The sequence below is a fragment of the Malaya genurostris genome, chromosome 2 (genome assembly GCF_030247185.1).
Source record: "Malaya genurostris strain Urasoe2022 chromosome 2, Malgen_1.1, whole genome shotgun sequence".
NCBI classification, from domain to species: domain Eukaryota; kingdom Metazoa; phylum Arthropoda; class Insecta; order Diptera; family Culicidae; genus Malaya; species Malaya genurostris.
The window spans coordinates 131,683,812-131,709,208 of NC_080571.1; the positions used below are offsets into that span (position 1 = coordinate 131,683,812).

The 25,397-nt window shown below is 34.3% G+C and overlaps 1 protein-coding gene across 4 annotated transcripts in view; it reads right to left on the reverse strand.

Annotated features, from left to right (window-relative positions):
* LOC131431038 (basement membrane-specific heparan sulfate proteoglycan core protein) overlaps positions 1 to 21,364 on the reverse strand; it is a 746,275-nt gene extending 724,911 nt beyond the window's left edge. For 3 of the 4 annotated variants that reach the window (XM_058596470.1, XM_058596473.1, XM_058596471.1), the window contains exon 1: positions 20,449 to 21,363. In XM_058596470.1, the coding sequence (XP_058452453.1) occupies positions 20,449 to 20,541 (93 nt within the window). In that variant the 5' untranslated portion in view covers positions 20,542 to 21,363. Of the gene's footprint in view, positions 1 to 20,448 lie in introns of all 4 variants that reach the window. The other variant, XM_058596469.1, reaches the window with a different exon arrangement.
* Positions 21,365 to 25,397: the final 4,033 nt, after the last annotated feature.

Here is a 25,397-nt window from a genome sequence, read left to right on the forward strand (position 1 = left end):
ATGACGTAAACTCTTAGTGGAAAATGTATTTATTCAAAATGTGTGCGCATTTGAAGCGATTGTGCGTAATAATGTTTTTACGCGGAACAGTGAAGTGAAATTCGAATGTTGCACTCTAATTGTATATGTCAAATGATGTTTTTTGTATCTTCCAATCTTCCGGGCTATGAGAATTAAAAAATCTAAATTAGCAAAAGTAAGATTTTTTTAATTTGTCTCAGAAAATAACTAACTGAAATCAGAAAATCAATTAATTTTTTCACCAATATACTGATTTCGGTCTTTTCGTGTGGATTATGAACCTGAATTCTGCATCTAGAATCTGAATCTGGGTTCTGAGAATGAAATCTGGAACCTAGATTCGAAACCCAAATTCTGGAACTGGAGTCTGAACCTGAGTTTCAGAACTGAAATCTGAACCAGGACCAAAAGTTTTAGATTTTTTTTTGTTATTTACGATTCTCATACTACTGAAAATTCAGTTAAAAAAATGTCTTTAAAATATCTTAAACTACGAGTTCTAGAGTAATCTCAAATTTTTTTTTGAAAAAAATAGATTCTGGAATTCCGAAATCTACTTTTTTTGTCGAATGTCTTAGAATTGCATAAAATGTCGAGATCTGGTGTTACGTCGACGTTCAAGAAAATTATTTAGCATCAAAAATATATTTACGATCTCGGAGTTCTCAAAACTCCCAGCGCTCAGCTTCTCGAATGGAAAAAAATCATCAGAACTCCTACAAAAATCATTGCTTCTAATGAAAGACGAATAGTGCATTAAAATCCACTTAAACCTGATGAGCATAGATTCCTTTTCTACGGCACAAACGAACCTCACTGAATGCAAGTCGATTCAATACTAATTTCGATTGTGTGAAGAGGTTCAGTTTAAATGATCGCGTTCATTCTATGCAAGCTGCAAAGTGATTTGATGCATACTATGAGCTATGAGTACGACTTGGTTAAGATGGAAAATTATATATTGTTCGTTATTTATTAATGTCTCAACAACCAGTTTTATCTCTTCGAATCGATGCGACCTGATCACTGTTTGCACTTTTCTGTATTTTGATTTCGCTTTCATATATAGAATTCAAAGAGTAGTCCTACGTCAAAACTAGGGGAACGTGCCACTAGAGCCGATTAGTTCTGATTCCTGAATAGCGGTTCTGTATTCTAAATGACTGTTGAATTGCATTTACATGTTTATCAATAATAATGATTATGGCGGCATCTCGTCGGATTTTTGTAGCAGTATAGTACTAATCTGAGACTTAATCTAGTTTAAATAGTTTTCCCGATAAAAACCTCATGAAATTAATTTTTCATTAAATAATTGTACTTTTTTTTCAATTCCATCATGTTTTTGGTGCCCCCCGGCTGTTGGCGCCCGAGGCGGTCGCCTCACTTGCCTCACCCTCACTACGGTACTGGCAATATAGAATGGAAATATGTACCACACCGAAAGAAGAAGAAAACACAAAACAAACGATGCGTGCTTTGTTCTATTTCGTACACGCTATGAAGAAATCGAAACGGTTACGGATGTCTGCTAGGGATGCCGATACTGTTAGTATCGATACTTTTGGTCTTGATACCCACAGTATCGCAACAGATTGAAGTCATTTCTCATTACGACGGACCACTTTGTTTTTGTTTCAATTATAGAGGCTTTAACCTTAAGGTCATTCGCCTCTTCAAGCCAGAAAAACTTTCTAGCCTATGTGTGGGTTTGGGAATCGAATCCAGGTGGGCTGCATGAAAGGCATCACGCTTTACCCGTCCCCAATGAAACATATTTATTTCTTCGGCTTCGGCGTAGCGCCAAGCTCACACAAGGATTGGTACGGCGTGGACTAGCCATCGTTGAAATTCGTTCTCGACAATCTCGCTTCGTCCCACAGGTGCGCTGAAAGCGAGTGCAATGAGAGAAAACCAAGAACTAAACACGCACATAAAGGTCATAGTTTCCGAGGATTCAATTATGTCAATTTTTCACAGTCATTGCACTCTCTTTCAGTGCGCCTAATAGCGATGGAATAATAGCAATAGGAATTAGCTTTATGTGTAGTATTCGTGTATCGACATGAAGGTTGAAAAATGTAGAGAAAATAAGTAAAATGTGGAATCAACACAAAGTGGCATGCGGAATTTTTTTGACGTGGGCCTAAAGTCGCGAAAGGCGAGGTGCAATTTATGTGGTAAGGAATATACGTGTACTGATGGCACAACAAATTTATGAACAGTAAAAAAAAAATAAATGTAACAATCTTGATGCGATTGACAATTGATGTGAAAAAAATTTAGACGTACTGAACATCAAACGTAATAATTATCGGTTTTCAAGAAATATTGCAGATAAATTACACGTTATTTCATCGAAACAACGTATTGAGTACATTACACCACCTTAACTGTATATGATTCTGATCTGAAGTGATGCATCTTTTCGTGTAATATTACAACCTTAAGAACGACACCAAGATTGTTGTGATATTATATCGTAATCGCTGCACATCAGTAGTGAGTAGTGATGTGCACAATTTTGATGTAATATCACAAAAGTTTTGGTGCCGTTCTAAAGGTTGTAATATTATGCGAAAAGATGCATGAATTCATATCAGAATCATATACAATATTCAGTCAAGCTGATGTAACATACTCAATACGTTGTTTTGTTGTGATAACGTGTGATTTATCTGCGATATTTCTTGAAAACAGAAAACTATTGCCTTTGGTGTTCAGTATGTCTAGTTTTTTTTCACACCGATTGATAACCACATTGAGATTGTTACAATTTTGGAAACACCTTTTCGTACATTATAAAATAACGCCACAGTTGACAATTTTATTTTGAAATGATTGCTGCACAAGTATCAATTGATACTAACAAGTATCGATACTTTATTGCCTCTTGATACCTTGTATCGATACCCAAAATTTCGGTATCCCGATACTTTGCCTTCCGAGTACCATCCCTAATGTCTGCTACTAGTGTGTAATATTGGTACAAAACGGTGCTGCGGTTGATAAAAATTATAGCTATTTTATGATCAGTACGACCTAAAGAATAAACGAATGTCAAAGAATTCCTTCAATGTGATCCTTGAAAGTGAGTTTTCTGTCATACCTGAGTATTTTGCTTGATCTGACCATGTAAGACCATTCCAAGCCATTCAATTTTAGAATGTGACTATTGCGCTTTTGCTGCATTTGGTTTAATTTTCCATTTTGACAGATAATCACGGAAAAAACTTCTTTGTAGGCGACTGCAGTTCACTCTTAGATGAGACTTTTACTTCCGGAAGAAAAGTAGAAAGCTCAGTACGGAATGCTTTAAAGTAGGAAATCATCACCGTCGCTGGAGGCATAGATTGTTGTTTCTTTCCAGAACGACAAGAGTCCATTTTGGGAATTTCAGAAGAATTTTCTTCTATGTCGCTACAATCGGATTCAGGAAGAATCTCGTAAATATTGTTAGACGGCATAGAATTAACGGAAGGGAAGTCCGTATGTTGTCTTTTATTTTTACATTCAGATTGTATAAGATCGTGAATGTTATTACAAAAAATTTGAATAACGGATTGTGATTTATTCCGTATTGAATTATTTTTAGCCTTAGGCTTGTTGCCTTTCCGGTTGGACGCAGGCATTTGTGAAATGAATGAAATTTGAAATTATATTAACTAGGCTAAATTAGCCTTTCAATAGACTCCTAGTTTGGATGAGTCGTGATAAAGACTGATTTTATGGTAGTCCTAATAAAGACTGATTAGTTCGAAGAATAATTGTTTGGATAGCTAGCCTTAAAAAAGGCTGATTAATTTCTTAGTCTTGAAAAAGACTGATTAAATATCACTCTTTGTATAGCCGTGAGAAAGGCTGACTAATTGTTAGTCTTCAAATAGACTGTTAGTGATTCAGGTAGCCTTGAAAAAGACTGAAGCCTTGAAGCAATGAAACTGTAGGTAGCCAGAAAAAATTTCCAGGAGCTAAGAGCTATTCGCGTGCGGTGCGAACGATTCATGCTGTTTAGCTTGACTTACATATGCGGGTTCGCTTCGTTTGTTAGATTTCGTTTAATTGATATGATCGAAATAGTGCATGAGATAGTAAGTCTAGGTTTAATTAGGTTCAAAATTGTTCTAATTTTTATGTCATATTTGTTGATGGCAAACAAATCAACTTCGGTTATACCGGTCATCTGAATCCGGTTTGAAATGGTGATTAAAATCTGCAAAAGAGTCTCACTCACTTACCTTCAAGATGGCCAAATCGATTTTCACAAACTTATAGGTTCAAAGGAAAGTCTTACAGTTTCATACGGAATTCTTATTGTGGATTCTACTTCCGGTTCCGGAACTACAGGGTAAACAGGATTTGTAGAGTTATTCGTGGTCGTAGTTCGCTTACCGATAAATTCAAAGTAGATCGTCCAATATTAGTTATTTTGCCAGAAAAAAAGAAATTTGGAATGGAGGCAGCCTTGGACATTAGTGTGAAAAGTTTAAATGTTATTTTGCATAAACATTTTGTCGTGAAAAACAATTTGTTATCGTTGGATTCCAGTTGGATTCAGTCAAAATCTCCCATAACTATTAATTGTGTGATTTACTAGGAAGAGTGCCTTAAATAGCGTTTCTTGCCATTCATAAGGAAGCACAAAGCATTAACTCTGTTTTGGTCTGACATCCATCCATAACAGTGTTCTTCATGTAAATACTCGAGTAATATTTTACCTGCTCTCCAACAATTCAGTCACGATTGCATCGTCTTAAAGTATGCATTTATAAATAAGTTCTTGCTTAATCTTTTCCAACTCCCCGATCTTACATGCTTATCAGATAAACCTGAGCCTTACTCTGTTTGATTTCATAAGTGACTAACGTAGTGAACCAAATATAACTTATTTTTAGAACATCGAAAACTTTCTCTGTTCCCCTCTGTGATTCCAAAAATTACCAGCAATAGTATCTCCTCCAAACCGATCGGTTCTGTTAGATAATTCACTGTCACGTTATTACACTTTCACAAAGTCACTATACTTTAATGAAGCATAACAAACGTTACAATACAGATACGCGTATTTCGGAATGTTACTTACATCCTTCTTCAGTGTATCGGTTTTATAAGTTTGTTTGAAAGAATGCTGTAATGCTGCTCCTTTTATACGAAATGTCTTATTGTCAACGGGTAAAAACGGGAAGAAGAAGGATGTAAGTAACATTCCGAAATACGCGTATCTGTATTGTAACGTTTGTTATGCTTCATTAAAGTATAGTGACTTTGTGAAAGTGTAATAACGTGACAGTGAAATAGTGGAATTAAATGGTACAGAAAAAGTGAAACTGTTAAGCCAGAAAAGCGTCTAATATTTACAGCGTAGAAATAAGCCTATGTGTATTAAATTTCATTCACATAATTTAAAATACATAAATTGATCCATCTGAATCAATGTGTACAAAAAATTCAAAACTGATATGCTCAATAATATTTATAATCGAAACAAAATAGACTGAGCTGCAAGAACTAAAACTTATCATCAATCGATCGTTTTGTTTCATTTGTCTGCACGAGCATTGATATGAATTTTATTCTATATGGAATGAATAGTAAGAATTAAATTTAGTAAAAGAGCATTTTCTTATGCCTGTATTTTTGTGTGAACGTCCTTTATTGTGCACATGTTCTTCTAAGCTGTTTACTTTATGTGTCATTGAAATTAATTATCATATCCCAGTTCCACGAGATCTCGAAAATTCAATGAACAGGGCACGATTGAGACTCTTTGGGAACGCTTTAAATAAAGATACCGATGACGCAGCTCTGTCGGCATCTCTAACAAAAGTGTGTTCAGCAATCAATTTGGAGTCCCATCGGTCTGATTCAACAAGTCTAAAAACATGGCACGATCAATAGTTGATGTAGCGTGCTTGCTCATGAATCAACTTTCCATTGGCTCGACGATATACTGCATTTGTAACACCAGAATCTACACGCCACTGAAATATTATCGCAGCATCCAGCATTGAGATGCCTAGTCATAGCAAGCGTCCCTGCACTACATATGTGATATATTCTGACATCGCGAAATGTTAACAGAACATTAATATTAATGCATACACAAACTGTAATAAACCATAAACTATGTTTCGTTTTCAAGTTTTATTCTTTGAATTTTTCTCTTCGTTAATTCTCTTTTACTTTGTGTTTTGCGTGGATATATTTTCACTTTTTCCTCCATTATATCTCTTCCATACACAACTCGTGCAGTCCGCAACAGTTCGTGGTTTATTTTTAACGCATTTCTTCTTACTCTCACAAGTTTTGTTTTGTTTGGCTTTTTAAATGCTATCATGCGCACGTCGATCAACACGGAAAGGCACTATAATAAAACCAAACAGATTCAATGCAATCGTCTACTGAGAATCTGAACTCAAGCGACCCACACACAATATTGATCTTCGTGGACAAGCAAAATGTACATGAGTTGGCTTCTAAAATCTGTTCATGCTGTTTATGACATCATTTTATAGATAAACTCAGAGAGCGCGTGTATGCAAACCTAAGATCACATTCTCAGAGGAATTAAAACGCGAGAGAGATGCCATGAACCATTGGCGGCCGTCATATAAAATATCGTATATGAGTTTAAGTTGTCCACAATATGATCTACACTAGCTAGATCAAAGTCGAATTGTGACCACCCTAATAAGGATAAGCAAGGCACATATCCTCATTTTCATGAATTTCATTTTTAAAACGACTATAAATAGTGTATGATTACCATACATGACAGTAAAATATTAGGAGTATTCATAAGCAAAAAGCAACTCTGAACTTTATGCTCTTATTATAGCAAAAAAGCCCAATGTCCGCTCTTATCAAAGTTAATCAACAATTGATTGATTAAGCTAGTGGTAGAATTAGCATAATTGCACATAATATGTTTCTTTACATTTGTTCACCAGGCTTGTCTTATTCGTGTATTTTGAAATGATCATGATATTTCTTAGAAGAGTCGGCACGAAAAGTAAACTAAATGGTCGTAATTGAATGTGTTAGTGACGACGCAAACTTTTTCCAACTTTTATTTCGAAGAATCTGATGCTTTTGGTATGATATGAAGAAAACTCAAATAATTTTTATGACGATCTATGGCACAGAAAAGTACCTTGAGTTGCATTGCCTTCTGAGTAGCTGGTACTTGCAATGCATGACTATATTGGAAAAAATTTCGATTTTTAATACAGCAATTCCATACGAAATCGAAGGTCGATTTTTTTCCTGTATTTTTTTTTGACTCAAATTTAATTAATTCTTTATTATCAAAAGAGACAATTTGTATCATAAGTTTGTAATTTTTACTCTAGCTTTACTTTTGAGAAGGAAGTGAACTAAAATCTCTTTAAAATGTTCAATAATATATGTTTTAGGAACGGTGGGCCCGATCGGTGTCTTCTGCAATGTTTTAGGTTTTTATAAGGACTATATAGAAAAATAAGCATTGTTGAAAAAAAATATTTGTTCGACATTTATTTAAAAAAGAACACTTAGAATCAAAATATCTTTTAAAAAAGTGTTTATATTTTTTTATGTTATAGCTGAAGTCCAAAGTAAAATACTGTCAAATTTATAGAATGAAGAAATAATATTTGTAAAAGTTACATATTTTCAAAACAGTGTAAATTTTTGAAAAGAATGAAAAAAATGTTTTCACTTTTTTTGTAGAAAAAATTTTATGAAAGAACGGTAAATTTTCAATTAAAACTATGTTAATCAAAATTTTGTTATATTCCACCGTTATCAAAATATAGCGGTTTGAAAAAATATCTGAAAATTTTCATATTTGTACGATTTTCGGATAGTTTTTTGAGTTTATTAAAAAAACCTTTTTTCCTAAAGAAATTCATTTCAAGTTCTTATACAATGTTCAATAGTCGCATTTTTGTAAAGATTTCTTAGTGTTCAGTAATATCTACAATTTTTACACTAGCATTACAACTTGAAAATCGTCTAATTCCTATTTTATCTACAGAAATTGGAATGATGATTTTGTGTTTTGCCTTTCTCATATAGAAAGGTTATACAATCACTGTGAAAACCGACTTTTGAACCGAGGCCCGGAGGGTGTGTGTGTGTGTGTGTGCGTATGTGTGTATGTAACGTTTTTTGCACTAACTTTTCTCGGAGATGGCTCAACCGATTTTCACAAACTTAGATTCAAATGAAAGGTCTTGTGGTCCCATACTAAATTCCTGAATTTTATTTGGATCCGACTTCCGGTTCCGGAATTATGGGGTAAAATGTGCAAAAAATGGTGAAAATAAGTGCACTAACTTTTCTCATAGATGGCTGAACCGATTTTCACAAACTTAGATTCAAATGAGGTCCCATACAAAATTCCTGAATATTATTTGGATCCGACTTTCGGTTCGGGAGTTATGGGGTAAAATACACAAAAAAAATGAAAATATTTGTTCTAACTTTTCTCATAGATGGAGCGACCGATTTTCACAAACTTCAAATGAAAGGTCCTGTGGTCCCATGCGTAATTCCTGAATTTCATGCGGTTCCGACTTCTGGATCCGGAAATATAGGGTAAAATGGGTTAAAAATTGTATACCATCACTAAAACTGGGGAAAAACCTAAATAAAATTCTAAATCGACCTCAAATCTTCTCCAATTGATAGTTTTTATCAGTAGACGGTCAAACAAATCGATTTCGGTTATTCTTTTAAGAATCTAAGAATATTATTTTGAAGAATACCACAGTATTATATATGATAGTATGATTGATATGAGAAAGGCATCATTACACCACTAGGTGGATTAAAACAGGTTTTTGAATAGTAATTGCTTTTGAATATTGTTCATTAAGATGTTGCTTGATATTTTTATAATCTAATGTAGTTGAATAGGAAAAGAAAATTCGTGCTAGTTGTTCCTCTTTTCGATTTTAGCTCAATCGAATAGTTCATTTGCATTTTTAATGGGTTGTTCACGTTCTTTAGCAAGACTCGCCCTTGTAGCCATGCATTTTATTGTTCCTCCTACGGCATCACGTGGCCCTTACCATGTGACGTTTCGAAGAAATGCCGTTCAACATCTTTATCACAGTTCTTGCCTTTCTCATATAGAAAGGTTATGCAATCACTGTGAAAACCGACTTTTGAACCGAGACCCAGAGGGCCGAGTGTCATATACTATTCGACTCAGTTCGTCGAGTACGAAAAATTCCACTGTGTGTGTATGTGTGTGTGTATGTAACGATTTTTTGCACTAACTTTTCTAGGAGATGGCTGAACCGATTTTCACAAACTTAGATTCAAATGAAAGAAAAGGTTCCGGAATTATGGGGTAAAATGTGCAAAAAATTGTGAAAATAAGTGCACTAACTTTTCTCAGAGATGGCTGAACCGATTTTCAAAAACGGATCCGGAAATATAGGGTAAAGTGGGTTAAAAAATGTATACCATCACTGAAAATGGGGAAATATCTTAAAAATTTTTCTAAATCAACCTCAAATGTTTTTCAATTGATAGTTTTCATCAGTAGACGGTCAAACAAACCGATTTCGGTTATTCTTTTAAGAATCGAAGAAAATTATTTTGAAGAATACCGCAGTATTTTATATGATAGTATGATTGATTTGAGATAGGCATCATTACACGACTAGGTGGATTAAAACAGGTTTTTATATTGGAAAAGACTGGAAAAGTTCATCCAATTTTTATATGCATGTGATGCAGCTCCATCGGACATGAAATAAATTTTGTTCACGTGTAACTGTTTTTCCTGTCGTATGAAATCTATCATTTTTGAGAGAAATACGTTAACGAATATAGAATCGTGACTCAATATAAATCGCACCTTGAACTTCATCTTGCAGTACAAAATTGTAGTTTTCTGAAAAACACATATAGCTAAAAATTTCTCCTTCCTGCAAGTATTTTTTTTGTATTTTTTAAAACAGTGCACTGCTCTGTTTTTATTATATTATGTGGTATCCATTTCAAAAATAGGAAACAAACACTTCCTTCTGTTTTATAAACGTTCCTATATAGCATCTATCAGTTGTGACCCATTGTTCACAAATAATTTCATCATTTCATTTTTCATCCATTTCTTTTAATAAACTTTTTTCCAGTGAAGCTGAATCTATGCAATTTTCGCATAGATGTAAAAAATTCTACTGTTACTTTTTCACATGCCAAACTATTAGTATACACTTTGAATTTATTAGATAAGCCGTATTTTTTTAAGCTATGGATGATAAGATTCACATTCTCAAGAATGGTACATAAACACACGTTATGAGTCCCTGAACCTGATAATAGTTTGCATTTCTTAGGCCGGAGTTAAGCAAAGGATAAAAATCCACTTTGTATTTCAATTTTCAATTTTTTAAATCAGTTATAGGCTTCTCGAAATGTAGTGGTCATTAGCCTTTCTTGAACAGCTTCGCGTTTTCTGTCCTTCCTAATTGTTACACAATCACGTTGACCAGGTATTGGTCGGCCGGTTTTATCATCCTCGTAAAATTGCATAATTGCATTCCTTAATATTTTCATCTAGTCCAGGCTGCTCTCGATCCAATAGTCGAATGTTCACCGCTCTCATTCAGTAATCTTGTTGCTTCCGTTGCCGTATATATCGTCATATTAAATGTTATCTTTACTTTTTCGACTGTCCATAACTTAGGCAGTACGGTTAAGAGTTTAAATTGTTCAGCCCTTGTCGTACCTTCACTGGTAAACTTCTCTTTGAGCGGCTCAATTATTTCATACAACTCGTCGATTCTTCCGTCATCAATATTAACTTTTTTTTAAATTTAACTATTTATTGGAATATGAGTTAATATTAAATTATTAAGATTTAGATTGGGTATTCAGCCACAAGTGGTGACTTTTCAGCCCTTATTATATACATGATTTGGTTATTACCATGAAGACATCATTTGCTTCCGCAATTCAGAGATTTTTGTGTAGGGAAAATTCTAAAAATTCTGTAATGCGGAATAAGAACTTATATACTAACTTACTAACTAATACAGAGAGCGAATCGATTCAATTGAAGATTGCATCGATATTATGTGACATTCAGTCACGTACCCAGAGGGGGGGCCCAAGGGGCCCGGGCCCCTTTTGAAATCAAAAATAGGTATATAATTATTTAGAAGGTCTCAGACAATAATGGAATACAATAACAGTTCCAGTGGAAAAGTTTAAATTGTATGTTAAAAACACTCGTAAAAGGCACACCGAGAATTAGCTACATAAGCAATCTTCAGTAACATTATTTTTTTTATCTATGGGCCCCTCCCAAAACGAAATTCTGGGTACGGGCCTGGTGACATTACATCTCATGGTTCTATATTTGTGAGTCCGTGTAACTCATTTGTACTAAACCAGAAAGGACGCTTCAAAATCATTTTCAGAATTTTATTCTTAATCCTTTGAAGCGTTTTCTTCCTGGTGGAACAACAACTTGACCAAATTGGTACTGCATAAAGCATGGCTGGTCTGAAAATTTGTTTATAAATTAATAACTTGTTTTTTAGACAGAGCTTAGAATTTCTGTTCATGAGAGGATATAAACATTTAATATATTTATTACACTTTGCCTGGATTCCTACAATGTGATCCTTGAAAGTGAGTTTTTTGTCATACGTTAAACCTAAGTATTTAGCTTGATCAGATTATGTCAATTCCAAGCCATTCAATTTGAAAATGTGATTATTGTTTGGTTTAGGAAAAGAAGCTCTTGGCTTATGAAGAAAGAACATTGCGTTTGTGCTGCATTTGGCTTAATTTTCCATTTTGACAGATAATCACTGAAAATATTTAAACTTCTTTGTAGGCGACTGCAGATCACTCTTAGATTTCTACCTATGGCTGCCAGACTTGTGTCGTCACAGAAAAGCTATTTCAGACAACCAACGGGTAGATTTGGAAGATCAGAAGTGAAAATATTATACAAGATTGGAGCTACGCTCGAACCCTGCGAAACACCGGCTCGTACGGGTAGCAATTCAGATTTACAATTCGGATAGCTAGTCTGAAGAGTACGATCAGTAAAATAATTTTGATAAAATAAATAGGAAACTGGAAATCATACATTTTTGCTATTAAACCTTTGTGTCAAACAATGTCGAATGCTTTTTCTATGTCTAGAAGAGCAACTCCAGTGAAAAACCCAGAAGATTTATTTGCTTTTATCATGTTCGTTACTCTGACAAGTTGATGAGTAGTTGAATGTTCATGACGAAATCCAAACTGCTCTGGTAAAAAATTGAATTCTCGTTTATATGAGACATCATTCTCAAAAAGATAATTCTTTCAAAAAGTTTACTTATAGAAGAAAGTAAGCTAATTGGTCGATAACTTGATGTTTCTGCTGGGTTTTTTCAGGTTTGAGGATAAGAATTACTTTAGCGTTTTTCCATCATTTTGGGAAGCAAGCTAATGAAAAACACTTGTTGAAAATTTTAAACAAGAGTCTCAAGACAACATCGGGAAGATTTTTAATAAGAATATCATAGATTCCATCGTTACCAGGAGCCTTCATGTTTTTAAGTTTCCTAATAATTGACTTAATTTCATCAAAAATGTCATCTTGTAATAACACTTGAGTTGAAATATGATCATATTTCAGTGAGACTTCATTTTCAATAGGACTCACAACGTTCAAATTAAAATTATGGACACACTCGAACTGCTGAGCAAGTTTTTGAGCTTTTTCGCCATTTGTAAGAAGTATTTGATTTATTTGATTTCCTTGGTTTCTGAATTTTCTTTAGAAACTCAGAAAGTTTCCAGAAAGGTTCAGAATATGGTTTAATTTGTTCAACTTCTTTAGCAAAATTTTCTTGCTTCGATAATGTAATGATTCAAATGATCTATTGCTGTGTCGATGTCCGCAGAATTTTCTGAAATAGTTTCATGATCCACATGATTTTCAATGTGAGATCTGTAATCCAACCAATTAGCTCTATGATAGTTGAATATAGAACTAATTGGATTTATTATAGCTTCGTTGGAAAGTCTGAATGTTACAGGAAGATGATCTGAGTCAAAGTCAGCATGTGTAATCGGTTCACTACAAATGTGACTTTGATCTGTTAGAACCAGATCAATTGTAGACGGGTTTTTCACGGAAGAGATACAAGTCGGATTACTGGGATGAAGAACTGTGAAGTAACCAGCTGAGAGTTGATTATGAAGTATTTTACCATTACTGTTATTTTGCCAACAATTCCACTGGACATGCTTTGCATTTAAGTCACCTATTACGAAAAATTTCGGTCGATATCTTGTGAGTTTTTGTAAATCGCCTTTAAAGAGATTTAATTGTTCGCCGGTGCATTGGAATGGCAAATATGCTCCAGCGATGAAATAAATTCAATGAATGGTTTCAACTTCGATTCCTAAGCTTTCAATAATGAAATTCGATGTTTAATTTGCCTTTGGACAAAAATGGCAACTCCACCACCCATTCCAGTAAACCTGTCAAATCGATGAACCACATAATGTGGATTGCTTTTCAATTTGACATTTGGTTTAAGAAATATTTCTGTCACAATGGCAATATGAATTTTGTGAACTTTGAGAAAATTATAAAATTCATCTTCACTCGATTTCAAAGATCGAGCATTCCAATTTAAAATATTCAAATAATTATTTAACATCACTGTTAAATTTTAAATTCATTATAATATTATTTGCAAATTGCCATTCGATTTGAAATGCTTCAAAAAGTGATGAAGTCGAATTCATTCGGATAATCATTTAAAAAGGTGTACCTGTTTTTTGTTTTAAATTTGAAGAAATAAGTGTCTTAGAAGAATTAGGCGTGGCATTTGTAACGGTTTTTTGATTTTGTTATGTAAATTTAAGGTCGTTGATTTGACTTGTTGCCTAAGCGAACGAGCGTTTAAAATTTTTTTCCCTGTCAGGACATTTCAAATAATTGGATTCATGATTTCCATCGCAATTTGAACATGATAATTTATCAGTGGTTTCAATCATTGGACAACCGTCTTTCGAGTTCGATTTACCACAATTCAAGCACCGTATATCCATATGACGATTTTTGGTTCCATGGCCGATGCCTTGGCAACGACGACATTGTTTGCAATACGATTATGCCGTTTATAATGTTCCCAATGAATATTAATGTAGGAAATGAAACGTACTTTTTCTAAAGTTTTCAAATTGTTTACATCACTTCGATTGAAGTGTATTAAGTATAGTTCATGGTAAATTCCAGAGCGTGGTTTAGAAAATTATATCATATGAATAAAATTTATAACGATTGATTAATTTTAGTTGTTTGACGTAAAACCGCCATAACTAAGTTTGCAATTTGCAATGACTGAGCGGAAAACATATATTGGAGAAGCTAAATGAATGAAAAACTAACAGAAAAGATGATTTTTTGGAAAAAGGTACGCTCAGAGACAGGACTCGAACCTGCGTTCTTATGCATTCCGTGCATACGCGCTACCATTTCGCCACTCTAAATCTTGTTTTAGTCATTCTGAAACGCCAGACAGACATAGTAGAACGTACATCGAACATGGTCTACATCCTGGCCGTCACCCGACCGATATCTTACATCCAAACATCTTCTTTGTCCATCAAACACTAGTCTTCTCGCTTTATACCTGTTTCTCAGATCAAGCATTGAGTTGGAGAGTGTATTTATAATCGCTTGTCACCTTCTTTAATGGTGCCAGTCGCTGGATGGACACTGGACTGGACTGTAACTGGCGTTCTGCTAGCAAGTGCGACTGTATAAATTCAAATGCGCCTTTACCAGCCAAGCAGATGTATGCATCTGTGGATCAGTCGATTAACAGACGTACTTGCGATCCAATGATTTTCGGTTCAGTCGCGGCGGTTACTATCTATATATTTTTTTTCATTTCAATTAATTTAAGGTCATTGAGTTTAAGACACAAAATTAAATGTTCTTCCACGTAAATTTGCGAGAACTGCGATGATCCATTTATTTGCGATCTAATAAAAAATAAAATCACAGGGTATTTTTTAAGTATGTACATAGTTTTTCTTATCCCTATTGAATATTATTATGGGTCTGTTGGTTCTGCAAAGCAAAAAGCTTTTGGTAAGGCTTGTAGAGATGACTACGTAACTCACTCAAGTATCTGAGGCTCAAATGCGGGTTATTTAATGCATCTTCATCCTACGAGACAGTACCTCATACTATGGATGATGAAATTGCAACTTCACCCACTGTTAAAAGATGTCACAGGATCATTTCGTGGACTGTATCCAAATATGTCATCTACTGGCATAACTTGCAAAATTTCGCTCAGGCAACCGCATTTTTGCAGGTTTGAATCTAAAAATGTTAAAATGTCTATTGCATTTTTCCATGCATCATTGCAGGATTTTGGTGAGAGCTCTGATTGGACATTGCAAACTCAATCATCATATGATCAATATTCAGTGTGCTGCGTATTATTTTTGTGATTTGTGTTAGTGCGATTGCGCACCACATAGCATCTGATATGTTACTGTTCCGCATTGACGCAACTAAGTATCCGGGTTTTTAGTTCTCCATACATGGTTGAATCTGAGTATGGTGAGCTAAAATTTAAGGATATTCTATCGTTTCTTACCAAATATGCTAAGGAGCAATAGTCAGAGAAGTTCGTCGTGCATGAATCTTTTCTGTTTCTAACCTAAAAACTTTTAGCAGATTGTCTTCTTATGTGGTGCCGAATTTACTTCTGTTCATAAATATTGAGTTTCGTTCTGCATTCTTTCAGAAAAACAGGTGTTGCTTTTGTAAAATCTTTAAATCCTCTAGGGGAAAGCAGCACAGCAAAGTTTTGGCATTACATTCCTTCTGTGAACTTTGGCCTTTCTGTATCAACAGACTTCGCAGCCGATTCTTAGCGTACATAATCATTGCATGACAACTGGCTTGTAAGGCCAGCGTCATATGCATTGAACCGCCAACCCGGGCAAGGGGAAAGGAGGTTTTATAAAATGTGCATTTTGACATTTGCAGATCGTTCAGCATTCTTACGTGGATGCTGACCGATCTATTTCTTTTTGTTTTGTGCCGTTTTCGCACCTCACCCAATTCACAATTCCCTTCCATGTTCCTTTTAACATTCCTTTATCATCAGGTAAATTATGAGAAGCCACGACAAAGCACAAATATCTCCAATTAGTTCTGATTCTTGATTCCTGGTCTTCTTGGGGCTATCATAGAATATCAATTATGAATTTCCAGTAACCATTCGATGTAAAAAGCTCTTCCTTTGTTCTCTTTGAATCAGTCGTTCGCGAGTGAGAAATCGCCTTTCAAAGTATCTCGATTTCAATTCATAATGCAGCCAACAGCCTTACTTTTGAATCATTCTCAAAGATTTTAGTCGTACAGAAACTGCTAGTTGATTTACTTCGTATGGTTCTAAAAACTACTCTTGCGTTTGACTCGGATCTTGATAGGAGAAATGCCTCCAACATTTTGTCTTCGATTTTTTTTTGGTTGACCAGAGCGAGACCTGCCTTCAACTATGAAATCTCCATTCTTGAAACGTTGAAAGAATTCCCTTCATGATTTATTAGTTGGAGCATTATCATCACAAACATTCACAGGCATTTGATGTGCTTCAGTTGACAGATATCTAACCTCTCGAAACTATCGACAACAGTTGTTACTGTTCAATAGTCATCTTTTGTAAACGGACCGAACTAATTTGTACTCTCAACAGTATATCCAGTATATCTAGTATACACTAAGGTTTTTTTTCCACGGGGGTTACGTAGCGTGTTAAAAAAATCCGTGTAAAAAAACCGTATTAATTGCGGAAACCGTGAAAAAACTGTTACTTCATAATAAAAACTGAAATCTAAAAACGAGCCTGAAGTTGCGAAAAGGATCTAGTCATCCTTGATAAAACATATTGGATGATAAGTTAAAATTAGAACACTTAGGAAACGCGTTGTCTGGTAGGCAAATTAATCTAAATGGCTCATGCCTTATGTATAATGCATTACGAGTTTTCAAATGAACTATAATACGTTGGTAGAAATTAGAACGTTCGACTACAGATTCGTTTCAAGTGACATTTGCCGGATCAGCGTTGCGTAGCCATGTCTAAATCGATAAAATTCGTCTTCCTTTCGTTCCGCATGTTATAAATTGCACGAACTATAAAAAATTCGGGCATACAGCTACTTATTGTAGTAATAAGTCTAAATGTATCAAATGTCAAGGGCCCTATTAGAATAATATTTGCGGTAAAAACAAAATGTGCTAATTATTGGAAGAGTCATCATGATCTCCCAGCATGCTCTGTATTTAAGTTGTGTAAAGACAAAATCAAACTTTCTATAACAGCACGGTCTAAGGGCATATATGCAGAAATGCTTAAAACTGTCATTGATGTTCCCCTCAAAACAGAAACTCCTTTTCAAATCTAGAGCCAGGGGAATCCGACTCTGATGAAAATAGCGTAGGTACATTGTTTGTCACTCCTCAAGGTTCCTTTAAGAGGAAGAAGTCCTCCTTCAAAAACCGATCCCCGTGTAAAACCTAAAAAACCAAACTATTCATTATTCATGTACATGTAATAATTGTAGATATAGCAAGCAAATAAACAATTCATGGATATATACAAAATGGTGTTATAATTAAATATCCAAGCATCTCAAGAACAGCTACTTTTAGAAGAAAGTATATCATGAACAAATTTATTGCCTTTAACCTGTAGAATAATATTCTACTGTTTAAATGATTATCTTTCAACGAGAACATGAAATTTCGAATATATCTGTAAATTGTTTCAACTGTAACTTCTTCATTTTTCAAAGGCACGGATGGGATAGCCATCAATCGGTAGGTTTTAATAACAGCTTTAAAATAAAAATTATCAAAAAAAAATTAAAACCATGCTTTTTTTTATTTAACTTTTTCGGATTATTGAGAAAAAAATCAAATTTTTTTCAGTGTATATTTTTTTAGAGTGCCCAATCGATTCCCTAGTTACAACGATTTGAAAAAGGCAATTTTGGTACAACCGAGGTACAACGATTTGAAAAAGGCAATTTTGGTAAAATGCAAAAATACATACGCCCTTTTTAAAAGTCAGTCGTGAGTCGGATTGACCTATCAATCAGTTCAAAACTTATGGTTTGCCATACTGAAGCCATGTTTCATCCAAATCGGAGAAGGTCGATTCTGATTTTGTCACTTTTTCGTCTACTCATTCCTAGAATTGCTCACTTGGGATTTCGATATTTAAACTTCTTTTCGCCAAGCTTGTGTTCAAGTTTTGTATGCAAGCAGTTATTTTTATTGCGTTAAGTTTCTCTACCATTCTGCGATTTCGGTTAAAGCTATAAACTTTTTCTCATTATCAATCGAACTCATCTTATATAAATTAGAAATTAATCTTAAGCACTCAAAATTCATCGTGGGGTAGTTGCAATTTTCTCAGGTGAAAACGACATAACATTTAATTTCATCCAAACTCGCATGACACAAGCTTCAAATCGTTTTATAGCGTTACGTGTTTTGCTTTCTAGCAACAACCTACCTCTGGCATGCTACATATAGGACTGAAACGTTAGCTATAATTTCGCTTATATTTATAGATTCGCGTGCTTCCAACAGCTACGCTTTTGTAACGATTGACCTATCAGAGCGATGCTTTCCCATTGATGTTTCGCTTACTCCGTCGTCTCTGGCAGGGAAATCCGGTATGCCGGAGAATATTGCCAGTCAATTAATGAAATAATATTACTGATTGAAACTAAGATGACCGAGCTGTAAGTGTTCAAAAACTGACCACATTTCTACTTGTATTTTCCCTCGAATTTCTAATTTGCACCCCTGTATAGAAAACAAAGATGTGTTCCACATCAAAAACAAAAAAAAAGAGTTTTATGAGAAATGCATTATTGCACCGCTAGGTGGATTAAAACAGGATTTTGTGTATATATTTCTGTTTCGCGTCCTTGAGCAAATATTGTAGTTGTTTGATCGTTAGCAGTAACCTTCCAGCTGTTGCGGTAACTTATATAATTCGATTAGAAATTGCTAAATTTAAAATTACTAATTGTCATGCATATACGCATGGCTTGAATTGATTAATAATTTTCTGCCTTTCTCATATAGAAAGGTTATGCAATTACTGTGGAAACCGACTTTTGAACCGAGGCCCGGAAGGCCGAGTGTCATATACCATTCGACACAGTTCGTCGAGTACGCAAAATGTTTGTGTGTGCGTATGTGTGTATGTAACGTAAGGTCTTGTGGTTCCATACAAAATACCTGAATATTATTTGAATCCGACTTCCGGTTCCGGAATTATGGAATAAAATGTGCGAAAAATTGTGAAAATAAGTGCACCAACTTTTTCGGAAATGGCTGAACCGAATTTCACAAACTTAAATTCAAATGAAAGGGCTTATGGTTCCATACAAAATTCCTGAATATTTTTTGAATCCGACTTTCGGTTCCGGAGTTATGGGGTAAAATGTGCAAAAAATGAAAATATGCGTTCTAACTTTTCTCATAGATGGCGCGACCGATTTTCACAAACTTAAGTTTAAATGAAAGGTCTTGTGGTCCCATACGTAATTCATTTAGATCCGACTTTTGGATTCGGAAATATAGGGTAAAATGTGTTAATAATTTTATACCGTCACTGAAAAGGGCGAGAACCGTAAAAAAATTCTAAATCGACCTCAAATCTTCTCCAATTGATAGTTTTTATCAGTAGATGGTCGAAAAACCGATTTCGGTTATTCTTCTAAGAATCGAAAAAAAATATTTTGAAGAATACCATATGATAGTATGATTGATATGAGAAATGCATCCTTACACCACTAGGTGGATTGAAACAGGTTTTTCCTACTTGAACTTAAACTTTGTTGGTTGTGTTTATGTTGGGATGCTTGAGAGCAAATATTAATGTGTTTATTTCTTTCCATGAAAATAGATTCTCCAAATCTATTAGTTCCATTCACAATTTGTTTCTACAATGCATTTTAATATTGTTCAGTAATGTATCAAATAATTAAAAAATTATGTATTGAAAGGATCACTACGTGCATACAGTTAGTACATTTAGATCTCGACTGGAGTCCTAACAAGCATTACTTATTCGGTTATCAGTCATACATTACATCATATACTCGCAGTCGGCAAACAAAGTTAACCGAAAGTTTTCTTATCTTTTTTCCACCTTTTGTTTTCCATGTAAGTATTGGTGTGGTAAAATATGATGATGCTATCGTAAAGTACGTTCAATTTTATTTGACTAAACAGTTTTTAGCAGAGTGATGCGCACCACTCAGTTCGAGTTCCGGCGAATGAATCCCCTCGGTGCTAACAAATTTACACGCGGTGCATATGGCATATTCGATTTATAATAAGAATTTTCAATTGTTGCTCACCTGTGACTTGATAGAGTTTATTCCTATGATGAACTTGAATAGCAAAACTGCGACGAGTATATTTCCGCCGAGAATTCGGGTCCAGGACCCCATTTTAAAGCACTTTAATTACTTAGAAGCAATGAAACTATTGAGTTTTCGTTCGACAATTGGTATTACACTATTCTGCAAATGCAATATTGAACACCTTTTACACATTCCAAAATAAATCAAAAATAATATTTCAATTGAATATTATTTGTGTAGCAATATAAACCATCAAAACTAGACGTTAGAATAAACCTTGCTCTAGATTTTGTATTTCGAATCGGAAATGTGTTTATAATATGCGCTAAGAAAACTAAACACATCAACCGAATGCTGAATTTTACAAGACCACTGCGTTAAATATAGACTGTATGTTTCTCCTAATTCTTCACCAATTATTCACTGTGGGCGCGCCTTGGATTCGATATTGAAGTAAATTCTGAAAGCACGACTCAACACTACTCTCAAACATAAGTATCTCCACTCTAACAAATTCTGCATATCTCTAAGATCAACCAATCCTGGCTGATGAGCTCCAGCAGACAGCAGGAACTAAACTACCGATGCAAATGCCATGTCTCAACGACTCACCGATCCGACTGAAGAATAACGAAGACTGCGTCCGTACAAGTCAACGGCGCAACACGAAATGAATGAATTTTGTCTCATAATGAATATCTTCAATATCATGTCTATTCCTTCAGCATATACTTGTCTTCTAACACGTTCGGGCAAATATTCGCTGCTACACACTGACTACCACGACATTTTCAATGATTCACACTTGCTGCGATGCTGCTACAGCTGTTTGCCTTATTTTATGTTTCTCACTCAAGCCGTGTGGTAGTAGTGTGTAATGCTACCGAAATACCGGTGGATCGCATATCGCGAGGAGCCCCGAAAACACGCGTACTGCGTCCCTGTGAGTATACACTAGCACATTACCGCACGGCAGTTTTATTTATCTTTCCGGCGCACACAATGCACTCATTCTCACCTCGATACTCACGTGTCTCTCATTATGTATTTCAGACTCATCGTCGGTCTTTACAAGTGTGAGCATGCTATGCACTCACTACGATCGTAGTATTACGCCAGTCATATTTGAAAGAGCATCCGAATACCACATTTTCGAAACGTGTTTGGCAAATTTAAATTACATTTAATGAATTTAAAAAAATCCATCACTTTCTGAACGCACCTATGAATTCAATGTAATCTTCGGTTTAAAAATTGAGAAGGAATGGACCATCTATGTAAAATCATTAAATACATGATGATTCTTTGAACTGACAAATAAAGGAATTAAATATCACTGCTGCATTTTTGTCAACATTTTCACAATTCACAATTCAGTCGACCACAGCTATTTTACACAAGTGTTTGTTAACGATATTTCGCACTCCTTTAAGATCCTGTTTTATTTCACCTGGTGATGTATTGATACCTTTTTCACATTATTCACTTTTAACTATACATAGCAAAATCAATCACAATACTACAAATTAAAAAAGCTTAGAACCCAGTTTGGACAAGACCTATTGCATTATACCACTACATTTAAATAGTACATTTGAGCAATTCTGCGCCAAATCGTCCACAAATGGCAAAAATCTGGCACGACCCCCTTCTATTTACATGAAACTTTGCATATGTGATCAGTATGGCAAATAAAGTATTTTTCACTGGTCTAGAAATTTTTTCCACTCAAGACTAATTTTTGATAAAGGCGTATATGTTTTAAGTAGCATTATTTTTAAACAGCTTCCACAAATAAAAATTTCTAAGAAGAAGTTGTAGGAAATCAATTAAACTGTAAAAGAAATATACATTGAAATAAAATCTTCCGACTTTTTGAAAATTCAAAAATAAGATTGTTTTCAAAATTCTTAGTTTTTCCACCATAGCATTTTTTTCATTTTATACAACAAAAAACGTCGAGTTACAAGAAAACTAATGAATGTTCAAGCAAGAGGTGATTGATAAAAAAGTTTCCCGTGGAAAATATTTTTTTTATTATATAAAAACGATGTTTTTATGGAAATAAATGTGTCCAAACAGTCAAATATAATTCATCAACCTATGCTATATGAAAAAGTAGGTAGATAGCTACTTCCAAAATACAGCCATTTTCTAGATATTTGGGCAACAAAACTAAACATAATTTATATGTCATGAGAATACGCCTTTTTTATAATTTAACCTGGGTTCTCCATCAACAAATGTATTGTTTTAATAATCCTCATGAAATTTTGAGTAAATTATTCTTCGACATCAAGACGATGCGAATTGATTTTATATTTACGCAAAATTTCATGCAAATCGAAGGGGGTCGTGCCAAACGCCAGCCGATTCTGCATTGAATTGCTCATTTGAATTCAGATAAGTGAAAATCGATTCAACCATATTTGACCAAATGAAGAGATCGAGTTTATAGATTTTAATAATTATTTTCGGAATTTCCGCAACCGAAAACTTAATACCGGTATAGTGAAATCATATGAACTCCAAACTGAAAAAACAAGTCCAATTTAAACAATTTTTCATAATTGTCTGCATCTTCGATTTAAATGGAGGTTTGAAATAAACGACAGATCCAGTATAACCCAAAAACAGTTCGTTTGACCATAAACTAACATAATTGGAACAGTTTCGAGCACAATTTAGTAGATTTATCGATTTTCGTTGACGGTGTGAAATTTTGAAAACTTATCACCTTGTAATGTTAGAACCGGAAACTAGAGAAATTTTTTAGAAAAATCGAAGCTTTCCCGATTCAGCCATCTCCGTGAAAATTGAGTGACAATATTTGCCACACACACATTCCTGGGTTGGCGGTTCAATGCATAGCGCACTGGTCTTACAAACCAGTTGTCGTGTGTTCGAGCCCCGACCTGGAAAGATTCGTAGTGTCAGTATAATCGTAGCACCAGCCATGGTTCTGTACACTCTGAATCGGCTGCAAAGTCTGTTGAAACAGAAGGTCAAATTCCACTATAGGAATATAATACCAAGGCTTTGCTACATTCACACATACATATATACACACATACAATTGCTCAGTTCCTCGAGCTTAATCCAATGGTATAGTGACTGCATAGCCTTTTTATATGATAATGACAAACAGAGTGTTTTCAAGTTTTGCGATGTTTTCCAAATGAAGAAGATCAATTATAATTCAATCAAAACCAAAAATCAAACCGAAATATTTCTTTGAACATAAAATTGTTACAGAATTTCTGAATTTCATCCGGATCCGATTCCTGGCTCGGGGGATACATGAAATTTCCGAAATCGAAAATATTTTTTTATGCCTAAAGTCTTAGAATTGCTTGAAACGTCGAGATTTATTGTCAGCTCGAAAATATTTTTTTGCAAAATCGCTTTTCTAAATTTGTTTTCTAAATCATGTACTGCCCCCCTATGGTAATTTTTCTAACCTTAATCGACGAGCAGCACCCTTTACCGATTAAGCTCAAATTTTGCTTATGATTTTTTTTGAGGTGCTTAAACTTTGTAGTATATGTAGCATATATATATATATATATATATATATATATATATATATATATATATATATATATATATATATATATATATATATATATATCTATATATATATATATATATATATATATATATATATATATATATATATATATATTTATATATATATTATATATATATATATTTGTGCAGCAATAATTTCAAAATAAAATTGTCGACTGTGGCTTTATTTTATGATGTACGGAAAGGTATTTCCACACCGCATGAAAAGAATTGTGACAATCTCAATGTGATTATCAATCGGTGTGAAAAAAACTTAGACGTACTGAACATCAAATGCAATTAACAGTAATGTTAAATAATTATTTGAATATTTTAAATTGGAATGCTCGATCTTTAAAATCGAGTGAAGATGAATTTTATAATTTTCTTCATATTTGCCATTGTGACAGAAATATTTCTTAAACCAAATGTCAAATTGAAAAGCAATCCGCATTATGTGGTTCATCGATTTGACAGGTTTACTGTAATGGGTGGTGGAGTTGCCATTTTTGTCCAACGGCAAATTAAACATCGAATTTTACCTTCTTTCAATACTAAAGTTATTGAAAGCTTGGGAATCGAAGTTGAAACCATTCATGGACTTTATTTCATCGCTGGAGCATATTTGCCATTCCAATGCACCGGCGAACAATTAAATTTCTTTAAAGGCGATTTGCAAAAACTCACAAGATATCGACTGAAATTTTTCGTAATAGGGGACCTTAATGCAAAGCATTTCAAGTGGAATTGTAGGCAAAATAACAGTAATGGTAAAATACTTCATAATCAACTATCAGCTGGTTACTTCACAGTTCTTCATCCCAGTAATCCGACTTGCTTCTCTTCTGTGAAAAATCCTTGTACAACTGATCTGGTTCTAACAGATCAAAGTCACATTTGTAGTGAACCGATTACACATGCTGACTTTGACTCAGATCATCTTCCTGTAAGATTTAGATTTTCCAACGAAGCTATAATTAATTCAATTAGTTGTATATTCAACTATCATAGAGCCAATTAGTTTGAATCTTGAATATTGAAAATCATGCGGATCATTAAATTATTTTAGGAAATTCTGCGGACATCGAAACAACAATTGATTATTTGAATCATTACATTATCGAAGCTAGAAATCTTTCAGTCCCCAAAGCTCAAACTAAATTAAATTCTCCTATCATCGATGACAATCTTCAACTACTCATTCGGTTGAAGAATGTTCGTCGACGACAATATCAACGTTATCGTGATCCTGCTATGAAAAACATAGTTAAGGATTTACAAAAAGAAATTAAACATAGATTTACTCTTTTGCGAAATGAAAATTTCGCTAAAGAAGTTGAACAAATTAAACCATATTCTAAACCTTTCTGGAA